Source organism: Pseudophryne corroboree, chromosome 3 (genome assembly GCF_028390025.1).
Source record: "Pseudophryne corroboree isolate aPseCor3 chromosome 3, aPseCor3.hap2, whole genome shotgun sequence".
NCBI lineage: Eukaryota > Metazoa > Chordata > Amphibia > Anura > Myobatrachidae > Pseudophryne > Pseudophryne corroboree.
Window position 1 is genome coordinate 40,166,048 of NC_086446.1, and position 19,029 is coordinate 40,185,076.

Here is a 19,029-nt window from a genome sequence, read left to right on the forward strand (position 1 = left end):
CGTGTCGATGCGACACGGTTCCCATTCACAAGATAGGGAGAGGCGGCGCTGGAGATGAGCTCATCTCCCGACGCCGCCTCCACCCCGCCCCTGCTGCTGAGCTCCGTTGCTATGGCAACCGACCCGGTATATTGCCGGGTTGGAAAGCCTGCAACGGAGCGCAAATGCCGGATCCCACCCGGTAAGGACACGTTTCCCTTACCGGGTAGGATCCGGCATTTGCGGTGTGAATGCAGCATTAATTTCTCAGATGCAGGAAAAACTACTGGTAGTTTTCTCTCACCAAACATAATACCCTTTTATGTGGTACCTGGGGCATTATCATAAATGTGTAATACATTTTTCATTGCCTCAATCATGTAACGGGTGGACCTATATGGAGGGTACACTAGTCTCATCGTCGTCGACACTGGAGTCGGTATCCGTGTCGACATCTGTGTCAGCCATCTGAGGTAGCGGGCGTTTTAGAGCCCCCGATGACATTTGAGACGCTGGAACAGGCACAAGCTGAGTAGCCGGCTGTTCTATGTCGTCAACCTTTTGTGTAAGGAGTTGACACTTTCACGTAATTCCTTACATAAGTCCAACCACACAGGTGTCGACCCCGCAGGGGGTGACATCACATTCACAGGCATTTGCTCCGCCTCCACATCATTTTCCTCCTCATACATGTCGACACAGCAGTACCGACACACAGCAGACACACAGGGAATGCTCTTACAGAGGACAGGACCCCACAAAGCCCTTTGGGGAGACATAGGGAGAGTATGTCAGCACACACCAGAGCGCTATATATCACAGGGATATCACCTATAGAAGTGTGTTTTCCCTTTATAGCTGCATAAATATAGTTATACTGCGCCTAAGTTGTGCCCCCTCTCTCTTTTTTACCCTTTTCTGTAGTGCAGGACTGCAGGGGAGAGCCAGGGAGCTTCCGTCCAGCGGAGCTGTGAGGGAAAAATGGCGCCAGTGTGCTGAGGGAGATGGCCCCGCCCCTTTTTCGGCAGGCTTTCTCCTGCTAATGTAAAAGTTCTTGCAGGGGTTAAAGAGCACCTATATGAACCCCTGGGGCTATATATGGTGCCAGTTTGCCAGCCAAGGTGTTAGTGTTGCTGCTCAGGGCGCCCACCCCCAGCGCCCTGCACCCATCAGTGACCGCAGTGTGTGGTGTGCATGAGGAGCAATGGCGCACAGCTGCAGTGCTGTGTGCTACCTTGGAGAAGACAGAAGTCTTCAGCCGCCGATTTTCTGGACCACCTTCTTGCTTCTGGCTCTGTAAGGGGGACGGCGGCGCGGCTCCGGGAACGGACGACGAGGTCGGTCCTGTCTTCGACCCCTCTGGAGCTAATGGTGTCCAGTAGCCTAAGAAGCCCAAGCTACCACCACTTAGGTAGGTTCGCTTCTTCTCCTCTTAGTCCCTCGATGCAGTGAGCCTGTTGCCAGCAGGTCTCACTGAAAATAAAAAACCTAAACTATACTTTCTTTCTAGGAGCTCAGGAGAGCCCCTAGTGTGCATCCAGCTCGGCCGGGCACAGAAATCTAACTGAGGCTTGGAGGAGGGTCATAGGGGGAGGAGCCAGTGCACACCAGGTAGTCCTAAATCTTTCTTAGAGTGCCCAGTCTCCTGCGGAGCCCGTCTATTCCCCATGCCCTTACGGAGTTCCCAGCATCCACTAGGACGTTAGAGAAATAAGATTTTACTAACCGGTAAATCTATTTCTCGTAGTCCGTAGTGGATGCTGGGGACTCCGTAAGGAGCATGGGGAATAGACGGGCTCCGCAGGAGTCTGGGCGCTCTAAGAAAGATTTAGGACTACTGGTGTGCACTGGCTCCTCCCTCTATGCCCCTCCTCCAGACCTCAGTTAGAATCGGTGCCCGGACAGAGCTGGGTGCACTTTAGTGAGCTCTCCTGAGCTTGCTATTAATAAAGTATTTTAGTTAGGTTTTTTATTTTCAGAGATCTGCTGGCTGCATCACTCACCTAAACATGATATACACGTAGGGACCGTACATCTTACAGACGCTGCAGGGTCACTACATCTCATGTGTTCCTATTGTGAGGGGACCGTACATCTTACAGACGCTGCAGGGTCACTACATCTCATTTGCTCCAATTGTGAGGGGAGCGTACATCATACAGACACTGCAGGGTCACTACATCTCATTTGCTCCAATTGTGAGGGGACCGTACATCATACAGACACTGTAGGGTCACTGCATCTCATGTGCTCCTATTGTGAGGGGACCGTACATCATACAGACACTGCAGGGTCACTGCATCTCATGTGCTCCTATTGTGAGGGGACCGTACATCATACAGACACTGCAGGGTCACTGCATCTCATGTGCTCCTATTGTGAGGGGACCGTACATCATACAGACACTGCAGGGTCACTGCATCTCATGTGCTCCTATTGTGAGGGGACCGTACATCATACAGACGCTGCAGGATCACTGCATCTAATGTGCTCCTATTGTGAGGGAACCGTACATCATACAGACACTGCAGGGTCACTGCATCTCATGTGCTCCTATTGTGAGGGGACCGTACATCATACAGACACATTGCAGGGTCACTGCATCTCATGTGCTCCTATTGTGAGGGGACCGTACATCATACAGACACTGCAGGGTCACTGCATCTCATGTGCTCCTATTGTGAGGGGACCGTACATCATACAGACGCTGCAGGGTCACTGCATCTCATGTGCTCCTATTGTGAGGGAACCGTACATCATACAGACACTGCAGGGTCACTGCATCTCATGTGCTCCTATTGTGAGGGGACCGTACATCATACAGACACATTGCAGGGTCACTGCATCTCATGTGCTCCTATTGTGAGGGAACCGTACATCATACAGACACATTGCAGGGTCACTGCATCTCATGTGCTCCTATTGTGAGGGGACCGTACATCATACAGACACATTGCAGGGTCACTGCATCTCATGTGCTCCTATTGTGAGGGAACCGTACATCATACAGACACTGCAGGGTCACTGCATCTCATGTGCTCCTATTGTGAGCGACCGTACATCATACAGACACATTGCAGGGTCACTACATCTCATGCGCTCCTATTGTGAGGGGACCGTACATCATACAGACACTGCAGGGTCACTACATCTCATGCGCTCCTATAGTGAGGGGACCGTACATCACACAGACACACGTGTGTTGTTATTTCCATGTTTGTAGGTGTTAACGCAAATGGTAGAAAACCCTTTGCTCTCAGCACATCCTGGGCTACATTACAGGAGCACTGACAGATAAAGGGAGCTCAGTCACAGCACAATGGCCCCGCTTATCTGCGGTTTCTGTATTTTGTCAGAAGTGTGTGTGTGTGTGTATATATATATATATATATATATATATATATATATATACACACACACAGGTTGAGTATCCCTTATCCAAAATGCTTGGGACCAGAGGTATTTTGGATATCAGATTTTTCCGTATTTTGCCATAATTGCATACCATAGTGAGATATCAAGGTGATGGGACCTAAATATAAGCTTACCTGACTGACCCTCTCCATGAGGGAGAAAATGCTCTGTTCCTGGACTTTCCTGGTAATGTATGATTGCCGTCACCTGTGGTGAGCTAGTTACTTGGTAAGAAAGGTGTTTCACCACAGGTGATGGCAATCATACATTACCAGGAAAGTCCAGGAACAGAGCATTTTCTCCCTCATGGAGAGGGTCAGGTAGGTAAGTATGGTATATATATATATATATATATATATATAGCCGCATATTCCCCCTGCTGAAAGCCACTCCTCCTGTTCCCACTCCCCTATGCGCTCTTGCAGGATCTGGCGCCCGCAGCCCCAACCAGTGGGAGCCTCTGCCGCATATAGTCAGCAGCAGCATTCCCAGTATACTGTGCTCCCATAGCCCCCCCCTCCCTTAGCCTCTGTGTACTGATTCCCTGACAAAAGCAAAACGCGTGGTGCCAGGACAATAGGGGGTCATGTGCGCCCACCACACAGCACGCCTCCGCCGCCCTCACTGCTATAACATGGAGCATGCTAACAACAGGACACCACAGCACTCCCCCTGTATAATAATAACAGGACACTCCCCCTGTATAATAACAACAAGGACACTACAGGTCACTCCCCCTGTATAATAACAACAGGACACCACAGGACACTCCCCCTGTATAGTAGGACCCCATTACCTGCTTTGGCGGACGACGGACTCCCGCTCGAGTGAAAACCGGAAGTTGCCGCGAAAGAAAAAAACTATTTTCCTGTGTGTGGACCGCAGCGACCGTAGGTGTGATGGAACGCACAAGCCGGAAGTGAGGTGTGATTGGCAGGGGAACGCAATCTGCTTCCTCCTCAGTGACCGGCCACACTGACGTTCTTATCCCCGCCCCCGGCCCCTCCTCCAGCCCCGGCCTCAGCACAGGGAGAGGGCGCGGGTCCCGCACATGGCAGTGTGACAGGCGCTGGGGGCAGGCAGGGAGGTGTGAGAGAGGGCGGGTACCCGTGCAGCTGCTGCAGGACACAGCAAGGGCTGCATAGGTGCAATGCTTTCTGTGTGTATATCCAGAGATAGATGTACAGGGCGCCGACACATCTGCAGCGCAGCCTCATCGGGGCGTGGTGGTGGCGGAGGGGGAATGGTGCTGGGGTGGTCTGTCACCGTTTACTGGGCGTTTGTGCACCATGTATCTACCCAGCATCTGCGCGTCGTATCCGGGCGTCTGTACACTATGTCCGGCTGTCGATGCACTGTATCTGGGCGTCTGTGCATCGTACCGGGGTGTCTGTGTGTCGTTCTGGGGCATCTGTGCACCATTTCCGGGCATCTGTGTGTCGTGTGTCATACCGGGGTATCTGTGCCACGTGCCTGGGTGTCAGTGCCTCATGTACGGCGTCTGTGTGCATCTCGATGTGATATCTATGCTTTGCATCTGTGCCATGGTTTGGGACATCTGTGCGACATTCTTGGCCATCTCCGTCATGTCCGGGTATCTGTGAGTTGCGTCTGTCCGTCATTCCGGGACATCTGTGCGTTGTGTCTGTGCAACGTTCGGGGGCATCTGCATTGTGTTTGTGCAACGTTCGGGGGCATCTGTGCCTCATGTCCAGGCGTCTGTGTGTTGCATCTGTCCATCATTCTGGGGCATCTGGGCGTTGTTCTGGAGTAGCTGTGCCTTGTGTCCGGGTGTCTGTGGGATTCATACTCGGGCATCTGTGCATCATTCTGGGACGTCTGTGCCTCATGTCTGGGAGTGATTCTGAGGTGTATGTGCCTCGTGTCTGGGCGTGTGTGCATCGTGCCGCGGTATCTGTGCTTTGTGAGAAGTCAGCGACTCTATCGCTCATGCCTGACTGTCTATCTCTTATAGCAGGGCTGGCCAAACCAGTCCTCGAGCTCTACCAACAGTTCACATTTTCCAGACCACCTAGCTGGTGCACAGGTGTAGTCATTACTAATTAAGATGTGCTGCATTCATTCCTAACTGACCATTCTACAGATCTCCAGGAGGCCTGGAAAACATGAACTGTTGGTAGATCTCGAGGACCGGTTTGGCCAGCTCTATCTTATAGACTTGACTCTTCCCTCATGTACTCTTCCTTCCAATTCCATGGGTGAAACATGAAACCAGGCTCCAGCACTCAGATTTGGGGCATGCGTTTGGGATGTTGGCCATTTCATCCTTAGATGTCCGATTTTCCTGCAGCCATATCCCGCGGTCATATTGTCCTGTTGGGGTTTCAATGGTGTTATGAGTGCCCACCAAGATCTTGAGCTTACAGAACCCACTTGGCGAGTGCTTCGCCTATAACAGGACACTTTCCTGGAATTTATATATACTGGTCTGCTAGCTTGACCTCTGCTTTCAAAGTGGGTGGTTCCTGGACTAGCATCCTCTGCTTCATCTCTGGAGGGCACCCGCTGTAGAACTGCTTTTTGCACATCAGGTCAGTTAGTGCTTCCCATGTGGTGGCACGAGATCTCTCCCAACATAGTTGATGAGATTGAAAAAAGACAAAATGTCCATCGAGTTCAACCTGTATTATAAAATGTTATATAATTTATATGCTGTAACCTTGGATATTTCTTTCAGTTAGGACTTTATCTAATCCATTTTAAACTTATTGATTGAGTCCACCATTACTACCTTATCTGGTAGAGAATTCCAAATCCACCATTACTACCTTTCTATGGTAGAGAATTCCAAATGCACCATTACTACCTTCTCTGGTGCAGAATTCCAAATGCACCATTACTACCTTCTCTGGTAGAGAATTCCAAATCCTCCATTACTACCTTCTCTGGTAGAGAATTCCAAATCCATCATTACTACCTTCTCTGGTAGAGAATTCCAAATCCTCCATTACTACCTTCTCTGATAGAGAATTCCAAATCCACCATTACTACCTTCTCTGATAGAGAATTCCAAATACATAATTACTACCTTCTCTGGTAGAGAATTCCAAATCCTCCATTACTACCTTCTCTGGTAGAGAATTCCAAATGCACCATTACTACCTTCTCTGGTGCAGAATTCCAAATGCACCATTACTACCTTCTCTGGTAGAGAATTCCAAATCCACCATTGCTACCTTCTCTGGTAGAGAATTCCAAATCCTCATTACTACCTTCTTTGGTAGAGAATTCCAAATCCACCATTACTACCTTCTCTGGTAGAGAATTCCAAATCCTTACTGCTCTTACTGTGAAGAACCCTTTCCGCCGTTTTGTATGAGTAATTTTTTCTACTAACCTCAGGGGGTGTCCTCGTGTCCTGTGTAGCATTTTTTTAATAAACAGATTGTCTGATAAATCCTTGTATTGTCCCTTTATGAATTTATAAATTTTAATAATGTCCCATCTCAGCCACCTCTCTTCCAGTGTAATCGGGTGTGGTTCATTAGGTCGACGTGTATTTTTTTGGTGTCATTTTCTACGTAAAGTGACGGGGAACCCAAATAAGTGCACCGCGTCGAGCAAAGTTACCGTTCCCAATTGTAGTCCACGTGGATAGTTAAGTGTGAAAAATATTGTGAAAAACTCATGTCAACCTTTTTGCATGTCGACCTAATGACCATGTGCCTAGTGCCTGTTTATTGTGCCTTTTCATTCTCTATTGTACGATCTGCCAATCTTTTAGCTAGGGTATTAGTCACACCCATTTTGGTACGTTGGGATGCCCGTCTTGCTGGAGAATGTGGGGACATATGGCTTCTGCTAAATGGAGATTGGTCTGAAGTTGTCAATATTTTAAGTGCTGTTAGACTGCCCTTGTGGTTGCTATTGCCTCCAGCTTCTTTCTCCTCATGATGCTTTTGGTTGTGTTTTAGGAGATAATAATACTCCTTTGCTGAACAACTTCAAGATCTTTTTTCGGACCACTGTACTGTGCATCCTCCTGTGCTGTAATTACTCCCCTGAGTAATGTTGGGCAAACACTGTCAAATAACATGTCTGTCAGACCAAGAGATATTTTATCTGACAGCCTGAACACCAGCAGATACTGTGGCCATATACTGTGAATTCTCAGTGTATGGTCACACAATCAGCGGGATGTAATCCTGCCCGGGTCTGGTGACTCGTACGGAGGGCCGGCTGTACTCAGACGTTTTTTTAAAGGGGCAATCACAAGGCATGCTGTTTCCTTGTGATTGTCCTTTTTAAAAAAGTCAGAGTTCAGCTGGCATGGTCTCCGTACTTCCCTGGGGTGGAGATATTTCCCCGTTCCTCCATTGTGAATGGCAGTCCATACACTTCCCGATGTGGCCGACCAGTGATTTATTGGACATGCTGGATGAAAAACCGATCATCGCTGATCTGTTGCAGCAATACACTATGTTATTACCTGTATGATACACTGATAATGTCATAATATATGCCTGGTGTCACAATTCCAGCCTGCCCTCAGATACCGCAATCTAAGACAGCTGGGTAATGATGGTTGCGCACTTTGGTCACTCAGGATAAAGACAATATTTCACTGCCACCACCAAAGATCTTAAGGGAGTCGTTATGTTGTATGCACAAATAGTAATAATACACACTTAATTACACATAGATATGTTACATTGTGCCTCACAGGTGCAAGTTCAATAAGAACACAGAGAATACGCTAGATTAAATGTATTTTAATCTGAAAACAATAAGAATGACATACAGGTTATGATTTGCAAATAATTTCAGGAATAGGAATCCGTTACGAAAACAAGGTTGCAAGGAGTCCTAGTTTTCTACTGTGGAAAAGTTCACAGAAATAGATTGATGCATCCTCAATCATAGTTGACTTCTTTTCAGGCAGTGGACACTTTGAGGGTCATTCCGATTTGTTCGCTCGTTGCCAATTTTCGCTATGCTGCGATTTGTTGCTAATTGCGCATGCGCAAGGCACGCAGGGCGCTTGCGCTTAATTATTTAATTAAAAACGTAGCAGTTTTGCTGTGGATCCTGCGGCGCTTTTCAGTCGCACTGCTGATCGGTGAATGATTGACAGGAAAGGGGCGTTTCTGGGTGGTAACTGAGCGTTTTCCAGGAGTGTGCTAAAAAATGCAGGCATGTCAGGGAAAAACGCGGGAGTGGCTGGAGAAACGGGAGTGGCTGGCGGAACGCAGGGCGTGTTTGTGACGTCAAACCAGGAACTAAACGGACTGAGCTGATCGCAATCTGTGAGTAGGTCTGGAGATACTCAGAAACTGCAAAGAATTATTTAGTAGCAGTTCTGCTAATATTTTGTTCGCTATTCTGCTAAGCTGAGATACACTCCCAGAGGGCGACGGCTTAGCGTGTGCAATGCTGCTAAAAGCAGCTAGCGAGCGATCAGGTCTGAATTACCCCCTTTGTGCTGTGTGCATCTCATTCTTACCCCTCCCTCTGACAGCTATTCCAAAGATTCCACCATTTTGAGTTTTAACTCAATTTCAAAAGTAATGGTTTGCGGCCTGATTGTTTAAAGGGCTCCATTGTTCCTGTAACACAGGGTTTCTCTGCCAAACAAGCAAGGCCAGGGTCACTTAATTACCTGCTTCATTCTGTTTGAAGATCTGTGATTTATCAGTATTCTGGGCAGTTTTATGGACTGTCAGGAAAATGATTTGAGGAAGCCTACATCCACAGTAGATCTGTGATAGTTCTCCGTGATATTTGGAACAACCTCCCTGCTGGGTTCCCTCAAAAACTATGTGCAAGTGTACCTAGAAAAACTGTTGCTGTTTTGAAGGCAAATGGTGCTCACACCAAATATTGATTTGATTTAGATTTCTGTTCAGTTACTTTGCATTTCTCTGACGTCCTAGTGGATGCTGGGCACTCCGAAAGGACCATGGGGAATAGCGGCTCCGCAGGAGACTGGGCACAACTAAAGAAAGCTTTAGGTCACCTGGTGTGCACTGGCTCCTCCCACTATGACCCTCCTCCAGGCCTCAGTTAGATTTTGTGCCCGGCCGAGGTTGGATGCACACTAGGGGTTCTCCTGAGCTTATAAAAGAAAGTATAGAATTAGGTTTTTTATTTTCAGTGAGACCTGCTGGCAACAGGCTCACTGCAGCGAGGGACTAAGGGGAGAAGAAGCGAACCTGCCTGCTTGCAGCCAGCTTGGGCTTCTTAGGCTACTGGACACCATTAGCTCCAGAGGGATCGACCGCAGGCCCAGCCTTGGTGTTCGGTCCCAGAGCCGCGCCGCCGTCCCCCTTACAGAGCCAGAAGCAAGAAGAGGTCCGGAAAATCGTCGGCAGAAGACATCAGTCTTCACCAAGGTAGCGCACAGCACTGCAGCTGTGCGCCATTGCTCCTCATACACACTTCACACACCGGTCACTGAGGGTGCAGGGCGCTGGGGGGGGCACCCTGAGAAGCAATAAAAACACCTTGGCTGGCAAAACAATCACAATATATAGCCCCAGAGGCTATATATGTGATAAATACCCCTGCCAGAATCCATAAAAAAGCGGGAGAAAAGTCCGCGAAAAAGGGGCGGAGCTATCTCCCTCAGCACACTGGCACCATTTTCTCTTCACAGTGCAGCTGGAAGAAAGCTCCCCAGGTTCTCCCCTGTAGTTTTCAGGCTCAAAGGGTTAAAAAGAGAGGGGGGGGGCACTAAATTTAGGCGCAATATTGTATATACAAGCAGCTATTGGGGAAAATTCACTCAGTTATAGTGTTAATCCCCACATTATATAGCGCTCTGGTGTGTGCTGGCATACTCTCTCTCTGTCTCCCCAAAGGGCTTTGTGGGGTCCTGTCCTCAGTCAGAGCATTCCCTGTGTGTGTGTCGGTACGGTTGTGTCGACATGTTTGATGAGGAGACATATGGTGACGGAGCAGATGCCGATAAATGTGATGTCGCCCCCTGTGGGGCCGACACCAGAGTGGATGGTTAGGTGAAAGGTATTAACCGACAGTGTCAACTCCTTACATAAAAGGGTGGATGACGTAACAGCTGTGGGACAGCCGGCTTCTCAGCCCGCGCCTGCCCAGGCGTCTCAAAGGCCATCAGGGGCTCAAAAAGGCCCGCTCACTCAGATGGCAGACACAGATGTCGACACGGAGTCTGACTCCAGTGTCGACAAGGTTAAGACATATACACAATCCACTAGGAACATCCGTGACTTGATCCCGGCAATAAAAAATGTGTTACACATTTCTGACATTAACCCAAGTACCTCTAAAAATGGGTTTTATGTTTGGGGAGAAAAAGCAGGCAGTGTTTTGGTAATTTCTAAAAAGTTACTGATGGCGTACCCTTTCCCGCCAGAGGATAAGTTACGCTGGGAGATATCCCCTAGGGTGGATAAGGCGCTCACACGGTTGTCAAAAAAGGTGGCACTGCCGTTTTAGGAACGGCCACTTTGAAGGTACCTGTTGATAAAAAGCAGGAGGTTATCCTGAAGTCTGTATTTACACACTCAGGTACTAGACTGAGACCTGCAGATCGTGCTGCTGCAGCGTGGTCGGTGACCCTGTCAAACATGAGAACATATTAAAGACGTCGTCTTATATATGAGGGATGCACAGAGGGATATTTTGCCGGCTGGCATCCAAAATGAATGTAATGTCCATTCTGTCAGGACAGGTGATGCTGACTTTAAAAGGCGCATAGAGATTCTGCCTTATAAGGGTGAGGAATTATTTGGGGATGGTCTCTGGGACCTCGTATCCACAGCAACAGCTGGGAAGAAATATTTTTACCTCAGGTGTCCTCACAGACTAAGAAAGCACTGTATTATCAGGTACAGTCCTTTCGGCTTCAGAAAAGCAAGCGGGTCAAAGGCGCTTCCTTTCTGTACAGAGACAAGGGAAGAGGGAAAAAGCTGCACCAGTCAGCCTGTTCCCAGAATCAAAATTCTTCTCTCGCTTCCTCTGAGTCCACAGCATGACGCGTGGGCTCCACAGGTGTAGCCAGGTACGGTGGGGGGCCGTCTTAAAAATGTCAGCGATCAGTGGGCTCGCTCACAGGTGGATCCCTGTTTCTTTCAAGTAGTATTTCAGGGGTACAAGCTGGAATTTGAGATGTCTCCCCCCAGCCGTTTCCTCAAATATGCCTTGCCGACAACTCCCTCAGGCAGGGAGGCTGTGCTAGAGGCAATTAATAAGCTGTATTCCCAGCAGGTAATACTCAAGGTGCCCCTACTTCAACAAGGACGGGGTTACTATTCCACACGGTTTGGGGTACCGAAACCGCATGGTTCGGTGTGACCCATTTTATATTTAAAATACTTGAACACATACATAAAAAAATTCAAGTTCAAGATGGAATCGCTCAGGGCGGTTTATTGCAAGCCTGGACGAGGGGGATTACATGGTATCCCGGGACATCAAGGATGCTTACCTGCATGTCCCCATTTACCATCCTCGCCAGGAGTACCTCAGATTTGTGGTACAGGATTACCATTACCAAGTCCAGACACTGCCGTTTGGACTGTACATGGCACCGAGGGTGTTTACCAAGGTAATGGCCGAAATGATGATACTCCTTCGAAAAAAGGGAGTTTTAATTATCCCGTACTTGGACAATCTCCTTATAAGGGCGAGGTCCAAGGAGCAGTTGCTAGTCGGGGTAGCACTATTTTGGAAAGTGCTACAACAGCACGGTTGGATTCTAAACAGTCCAAAGTCACAGCTGGTTCCTATGACACGTCTACTGTTCCTGGGGATGGTTCTGGACACAGACCAGAAATAAGTGTTTCTCCCGGAGGAGAAAGCCAAGGAGCTGTCATCTCTAGTCAGAGACCTCCTGAAGCCAAAACAGGTATCGGTGCATCATTGCACGCGAGTCCTGGGAAAAAATGGTAGCTTCCTACGAAGCAATCCCATTCGGCAGGTTCCATGCAAGAACTTTTCAGTGGGACCTGTTGGACAAGTGGTCCGGATCGCATCTTCAGATGCATCGGCTGATACCCTGGTCCTTGGAGACAGGGTTATCTCTACTGTGGTGGCTGCAGAGTGCCCATCTTCAAGAGGGCCGCAGGTTCGGCATACAGGACTAGGTCCTAGTGACCATGGATGCCAGCCTTTGAGGCTGGGGGGCAGTCACACAGGGAAGAAACTTCCAGGGACTTTGGTCAAGTCTGGTGACTTCCCTACACATAAATATTCTGGAACTGAGGGCCATTTACAATGCCCTGAGTCAGGCAAGGCCTCTGCTTCAAAACCAGCCGGTACTGATCCAATCAGACAACATCACGGGAGTCGCCCATGTAAACCAACAGGGCGGCACAAGAAGCAGGATGGCGATGGCAGAAGCCACAAGGATTCTCCGATGGGCGGAAAATCATGTGTTAGCACTGTCAGCAGTGTTCATTCCCGGAGTGGACAACTGGGAAGCAGATCTTCTCAGCAGACACAACCTCCACCCCGGGAGAGTGGGGACTTCATCCAGAAGTCTTCCAAAGGATTGTACACCATTGGGAAAGGCCACAGGTGGACATGATGGCGTCCCGCCTCAACAAAAAGCTATAAAAGATATTGCGCCAGGTCAAGGGACCCTCAGGCGATAGCTGTGGACGCTCTGGTAACACCGTGGGTGTACCAGTCGGTTTATATGTTCCCCCCCTCTGCCTCTCATACCAAAGGTACTGAGAATAATAAGAAGGCGAGGAGTAAGAACGATACCCGTGGTTCCGGATTGGCCAAGAAGAGCTTGGTACCCAGAACTTCAAGAAATTATATCAGAGGACCCATGGCCTCTGCCGCTCAGACAGGACCTGCGGCAGCAGGGGCCCTGTCTCTTCCAAGACTTACCGCGGTTGTAGTTGTGACGGCATGGCGGTTGAACGCCGGATCCTAAAGGAAAAGGGCATTCCGGAGGAAGTCATTCCTACGCTGATTCAAGCCAGGAAAGATGTAACTGCAAAACATTATCACCGCATATGGCGGAAATATGTTGCTTGGTGTGAGGCCAAAAATGGCCCCAACAGAGGAATTTCAACTAGGACGATTTCTGCATTTCCTACAAGCAGGAGTGTCTATGGGACTAAAATTAGGCTCCATTAAGATACAGATCTCGGCTCTGTCAATTTTCTTCCAGAAAGAACTAGCTTCACTACCTGAAGTTCAGACATTGTAAAAGGAGTGCTGCATATTCAGCCCCGGTTGTGCCTCCAGTGGCACCTTGGGATCTCAACGTGGTGTTGAGTTTCTTAAAATCACATTGGTTTGAGCCACTAAAAACCGTAGATCTAAAATATCTCACGCGGAAAGTGGTCATGTTATTGGCCTTGGCTTCGGCCAGGCGTGTATCAGAATTGGCGGCTTTGTCATATAAAAGTCCTTATCTGATTTTCCATATGGATAGGGCAGAATTGAGGACTCGTCCCCAGTTTCTCCCTAAGGTGGTATCCGCTTTTCACTTGAACCAACCTATTGTAGTGCCTGCAGCTACTAGGGACTTGGAGGATTCCAAGTTACTGGACGTAGTCAGGGCCTTGAAAAATTATGTTTCCAGGACGGCTAGAGTCAGGAGAACTGACTAGCTGTTTATCCTGTATGCACCCAACAAACTGGGTGCTCCTGCTTCTAGATTATTGCTCGCTGGATTTGTAGTACAATTCAGCTGGCGCATTCTGCGGCTGGATTACCGCAGCCAAAATCTGTAAAAGCCCATTCCACAAGGAAGGGGGCTCATCTTGGGCAGCTGCCCGAGGGGTCTCGGCTTTACAACTTTGCCGAGCAGCTACTTGGTCAGGGGCAAACACGTTTGCAAAATTCTACAAAATTGATACCCTGGCTGAGGAGGACCTGGAGTTCTCTCATTCGGTGCTGCAGAGTCATCCACACTCTCCCACCCGTTTGGGAGCTTTGGTATAATCCCCATGGTCCTTTCGGAGTTCCCAGCATCCACTAGGACGTCAGAGAAAATAAGATTTTACTCACCGGTAAATCTATTTCTCGTAGTCCGTAGTGGATGCTGGGCGCCCATCCCAAGTGCGGATTGTCTTCAATACTTGTACATAGTTATTGTTAACTAAAGGGTTATTGTTGAGCCATCTGTTGAGAGGCTCAGTTGTTTTCATACTGTAAACTGGGTATAATATCACGAGTTATACGGTGTGATTGGTGTGACTGGTATGAGTCTTACCCGGGATTCAAAATCCTTCCTTATTGTGTCAGCTCTTCCGGGCACAGTGTCCTAACTGAGGCTTGGAGGAGGGTCATAGTGGGAGGAGCCAGTGCACACCAGGTGACCTAAAGCTTTCTTTAGTTGTGCCCAGTCTCCTGCGGAGCCGCTATTCCCCATGGTCCTTTCGGAGTGCCCAGCATCCACTACGGACTACGAGAAATAGATTTACCGGTGAGTAAAATCTTATTTTTTTTGATTGATAAAAATAAACTATTAACACTTCTATTTTTGGAAGCAGTCTTACTCTGCAGCATTTTTTCCACATCTGCCTAACATTTTGCATAGTACTATGGGGATAATTCAGAGTTAGCAGTTGTGAAAACCAGGGGGGTAATTCTGAGTTGATCGCAGCAGGAACTTTGTTAGCTGTTGGGCAAAACCATATGCACTGCCGGGGAGGCAGATATTTCTTGTGCAGAGAGAGTTAGATTTGGGTGGGTTATTTTATTTCTGTGCAGGGTAAATACTGGCTGTTTTATTTTTACACTGCAATTTAGACTGCAGATTGAACACACCACACCCAAATCTAACTCTCTCTGCACATGTTATATCTGCCTCCCCTGCAGTGCACATGGTTTTGCCCAATTGCTAACAGAATTCCTGCTGCGATCAACTTGGAATTACCCCCCATGTGCACTGCAGGGGAGGCAGATGTAACGTGCAGAGAGATGTACATTTGGGTGGGTTATTTTGTTTCTGTGCAGGGTAAATACTGGCTGCTTTATTTTTACACTGCAATTTAGATTTCAGTTTGAACACACCACACCCAAATCACAGTACTATACAGTGTTCGCAAATACTCGCTATAGTGCGTATTTTACGCGCTATAAGCTCTGAGGGACTCCGTTTTGAAAAATTAACGGGTCCCACAGGACGCGCTGTGATCATCGCTGTGCACCGCAACTAATTACAATCATGCTGTCTCGCCTTCCAATCACTGCGGTCAGGTGCTGCTGTGTCACTGTCAGATCCCCTGCCCACCCAGCCACCGTCATTCACTTTGGACATACCATAGATAGACAGGGAGGGTGGAACATGGTTGGTGCCGCCTCCCCTACACACAGCCGCGGCCGACATAGCAGAGAGTGGAGCGGACTGCCGGCCATAATAATACATCAGGAGGTGAATGGTCGCGTGTCCCGTACAACCGCTATGGAGCTCAGGGCGGCCAGCAGAGGAGACTCTGAGCGGAGAGAGCTCTGTGCCGGCTATTGCCTTAAACTGCTGTTGTGAAGCCTGAACACGAAGAACCCCGGTTTGGGTTCCCTGCAATAGGCACCCTCAAACCCGGTAACATAGGTTAGAGACCACCCAGGGATGGGTAGCTTGTGTTATGTCTGTGTACATATAATAAGTATGTGTGTTTTTGTATGTGGCTGTATGCATACAGTATTCAGGGGCGTATCTAGCCATTGGCCAGGATGGCACTCGCCAGGGGCGCCAGCTGAGGAGGGGCGCCGCCTGGTTGTGCCACCCGTGGCCAAGGGGCAGATTCACTATGCCCCTGTGTCCCCCACCTGCAGGGATGCCCGGCAAAGACCACAGAAGGCAGCAGCGGCAGACACTGTTCTTCTCGCCAGGGTCCGGCACCGCTCCGCAGTCTGCACTACAATCAAGTAACTCTTTAAAACTACAGCTCCCAGCAGCCATTCCTGCTGTGAGCTCCCTGCAGCAATGGCTGCTGGGACCTGTAGTTTTGCAGAGTTACTGTACTTGATTGTAGCATGGACTGCAGTCGGATCGGTGCCGGACTCTGGCGAGAAGAACAGTGTCTGCCGCTGCTGCCTTCTGCGATTTTTGTCGGGCATCGGACGACGGCAACACAGGTCAGCAGCGGCGGATTGGGATGCCCCCCTCCCCTCCCGTGGACTTCAGTGGGCGCGCTCCGCCTCACTTTGGCCGATTCCTATATCCACGGCTGCGGCGATATGAGCTTCTGCGCATGCACAGAACAGAAGCTCATTCAAACTGGAGCCGCGGCAGAGAAGCTAGTGTGTGCTGAGGCAAGTGACCAGGGACAGCGACTGCACAGAGGGGCCAGGCGTCCAGGGCCAGGCAAACAGTGTAATAGCAGGGGGTGCCCTGGAGCCATACAACCCTTGGTCCCTAGGACCCAGCAGCCTGCAGCAACTGGAATCGAGACCTTGTCCTCAGACGGAAGCATGTGCAGGTTAGTGATGCCCCCCAACTCCCACCTGGCGGCTGTGGCTTGCACTGTATCCTCCCCCTCCCACTTGGCAGCTGCATGCGGGGAGGCAAGGGACACACATCATGGGAAGGTGAAATAGCTTGTGTGTCAGCATCTGTTTGTGTGTCAGCGTCTGTCAGTGTCAATTTCTGTATGTCAGGAAGTCAGGGTCTGTGTTAACATCTGTCAGTGTGTCAGCATCTATCAGTGTATCAGCATCTGTCTGTGTCAGCATCAGTGTGTCAGCATGTTTCTGTGTGTCAGTGTCAGCATCTGTCTGTGTGTCAGTGTCTCTGTGTCAGCATAAGTTAGCCAGCATCTGTCTGTGTGTCAGTGTGTCATTGTCTGTTTGCATGTCAGGGTCTGTGAGTCAACATCTGTGTCAGTGTGTAAGCCTCAGCGTGTCAGCATCTTTCTGTGTGTCTCTGTCAGCATCAGTGTGTTAGCATCTGTTTGTGTCTCAGTGTGTCAGCTATGTGCGTCAGCCCCCTAGACAGAGTACCCCCCCCCCCCCCCCCGAATGCAAGAACATACACAGTCCACCCCATGTTTTATTTATTTTTGTAGGCCAATGTGTTTTAATATTTTAAATGTGGGAGCCAATTTTTTTATTTTTTTTTCTGTGGGGTATAATTTATTTTATTTTTCCTGTTTGGGGTCATTGTGTTTTTTTCCTGTAGGGGCCAATGTGTTTGATTGTTTTTTGTAGAGGCCAATGTGTGTGTTTGTTTTCTGTGGGTGCCAATATATGGGGGGGGGGGGGTTATGTGGGGGCCAATGTGTTTATTTTTTCTGTGGATGCCAATATTCTTTTTTATGTTGGGGCCAATGTGTTTTTTTTATTTCCTACGGGGGTCAGTATGTTAATTTTTTTTTCATGTCGGTGGTCAATTTGTTTGTTTGTTTTCTTGTGAAAGCCAGTGTGTTTTTATTTTATTTTTTCTGTGTTGTTTAATGTTTTCTTTTCTGTAGGGCCAATGGTGTGTGTGGGTTTTTTTTTTTTCTGTGGGGGTCAAATATTTTTTATCTTTGGAGGCATAGCATAATGTGAATAACGGATATTATTGTGCGTTGTAATGTCAGTAAGGGACACTACTGTGTGGTGTAATATGAAATAAGGTACAATTGTGTGGCCATGCCCCTTTTTTGGCACACGCGACTTCCATATTTTAACTATGAGGGAGAGGGGGGGGGGGTGCCAGTCCCTTACTTTGCCAGGGGTGCTCGGATCCCTAGATAGACCCCTGACAGTATGTACATGTATCTGTCTGAAAATATGAGTATGTATATGTACATATGAGTATGCATGTAGCTGTATGCATGTGTACATGTGTTTGTGTGGGTATTTCTACACTAAGTTAGAGGTGTCCAACTTATAACCTGGTTACTAAGAAGTGGGCTCCCATTATCTATATTTGGCCATTCAGGTATGCAGTACCCTTCACTGCCCTGGCATATTTGCACAATGGCATAATACCACTTGGGCTAGCAGGGCAATAAAACACTAATGTGTATTGTCCAAGCCAGCAAAACTGCACTAGTGATCCTTTCTGTGCAGCCAGCAGATAGTTATATAACGTTACTTACAGCAGATGGGGCGTGCTGTATATTTACTAAAGCTGTATATACTGTCTGTGCAGCCAGCACATAAAATTATGTTATTTACAGGGTATGGGGAAGGGGTTGGGCTCAGGATAACGACCGTTGGGATCCTGACGGTCAGCATGCTGACGCTGGGATCCCGGCCACCAGAATGCCGGCAGGGGGTGAGCGCAACGCAACCCCTTTCGGGCTCAGTGACTCGCCACAGGTTATATTCCCACTCTATGGGCGTCGCGGACACCCATGAGTGGGAATGGCCCTCAGCCACCTATCGGTATGCTGACCGTCGGGATCCCGATCACCAGAATCGTGATTACATCCCATGGGGAAGTGTTTCTGGAAAAGATGTTCAGTAAAGCTAGGTACACACCTGGCCAGCCCACCAACTTATCTAACACCTAGTTATCAGCCCAACAAAATGACAGAAGAATCTAACAATAATGTCAGTACCCGTAGCTGTGTTCCCCCAAACAGAGCAACAATTGACTTGCTCTGTGGGGCGCCATCTAGTGGCCACCAGTGTGTATAACACTTGAATTCCCCCCGTAAAGGTAAGGAGCAGTATTCACTTTTTAATATATTGGATTAGGAAGGGCATATACACTTACCAGTCGCCCCCCCCCCTTGATGT

The 19,029-nt window shown here is 48.7% G+C and overlaps 1 protein-coding gene across 1 annotated transcript in view; it reads right to left on the minus strand.

The window, feature by feature from the left end:
• The window catches only part of LOC135057128 (uncharacterized), a 116,107-nt gene that overhangs the window by 36,331 nt on the left and 60,747 nt on the right, over positions 1–19,029 (minus strand). The window contains exon 13 of the mRNA XM_063963024.1: positions 4,190–4,412. Within this exon, the coding sequence (XP_063819094.1) occupies positions 4,190–4,412 (223 nt within the window). The remainder of the gene's footprint in view (positions 1–4,189; positions 4,413–19,029) is intronic.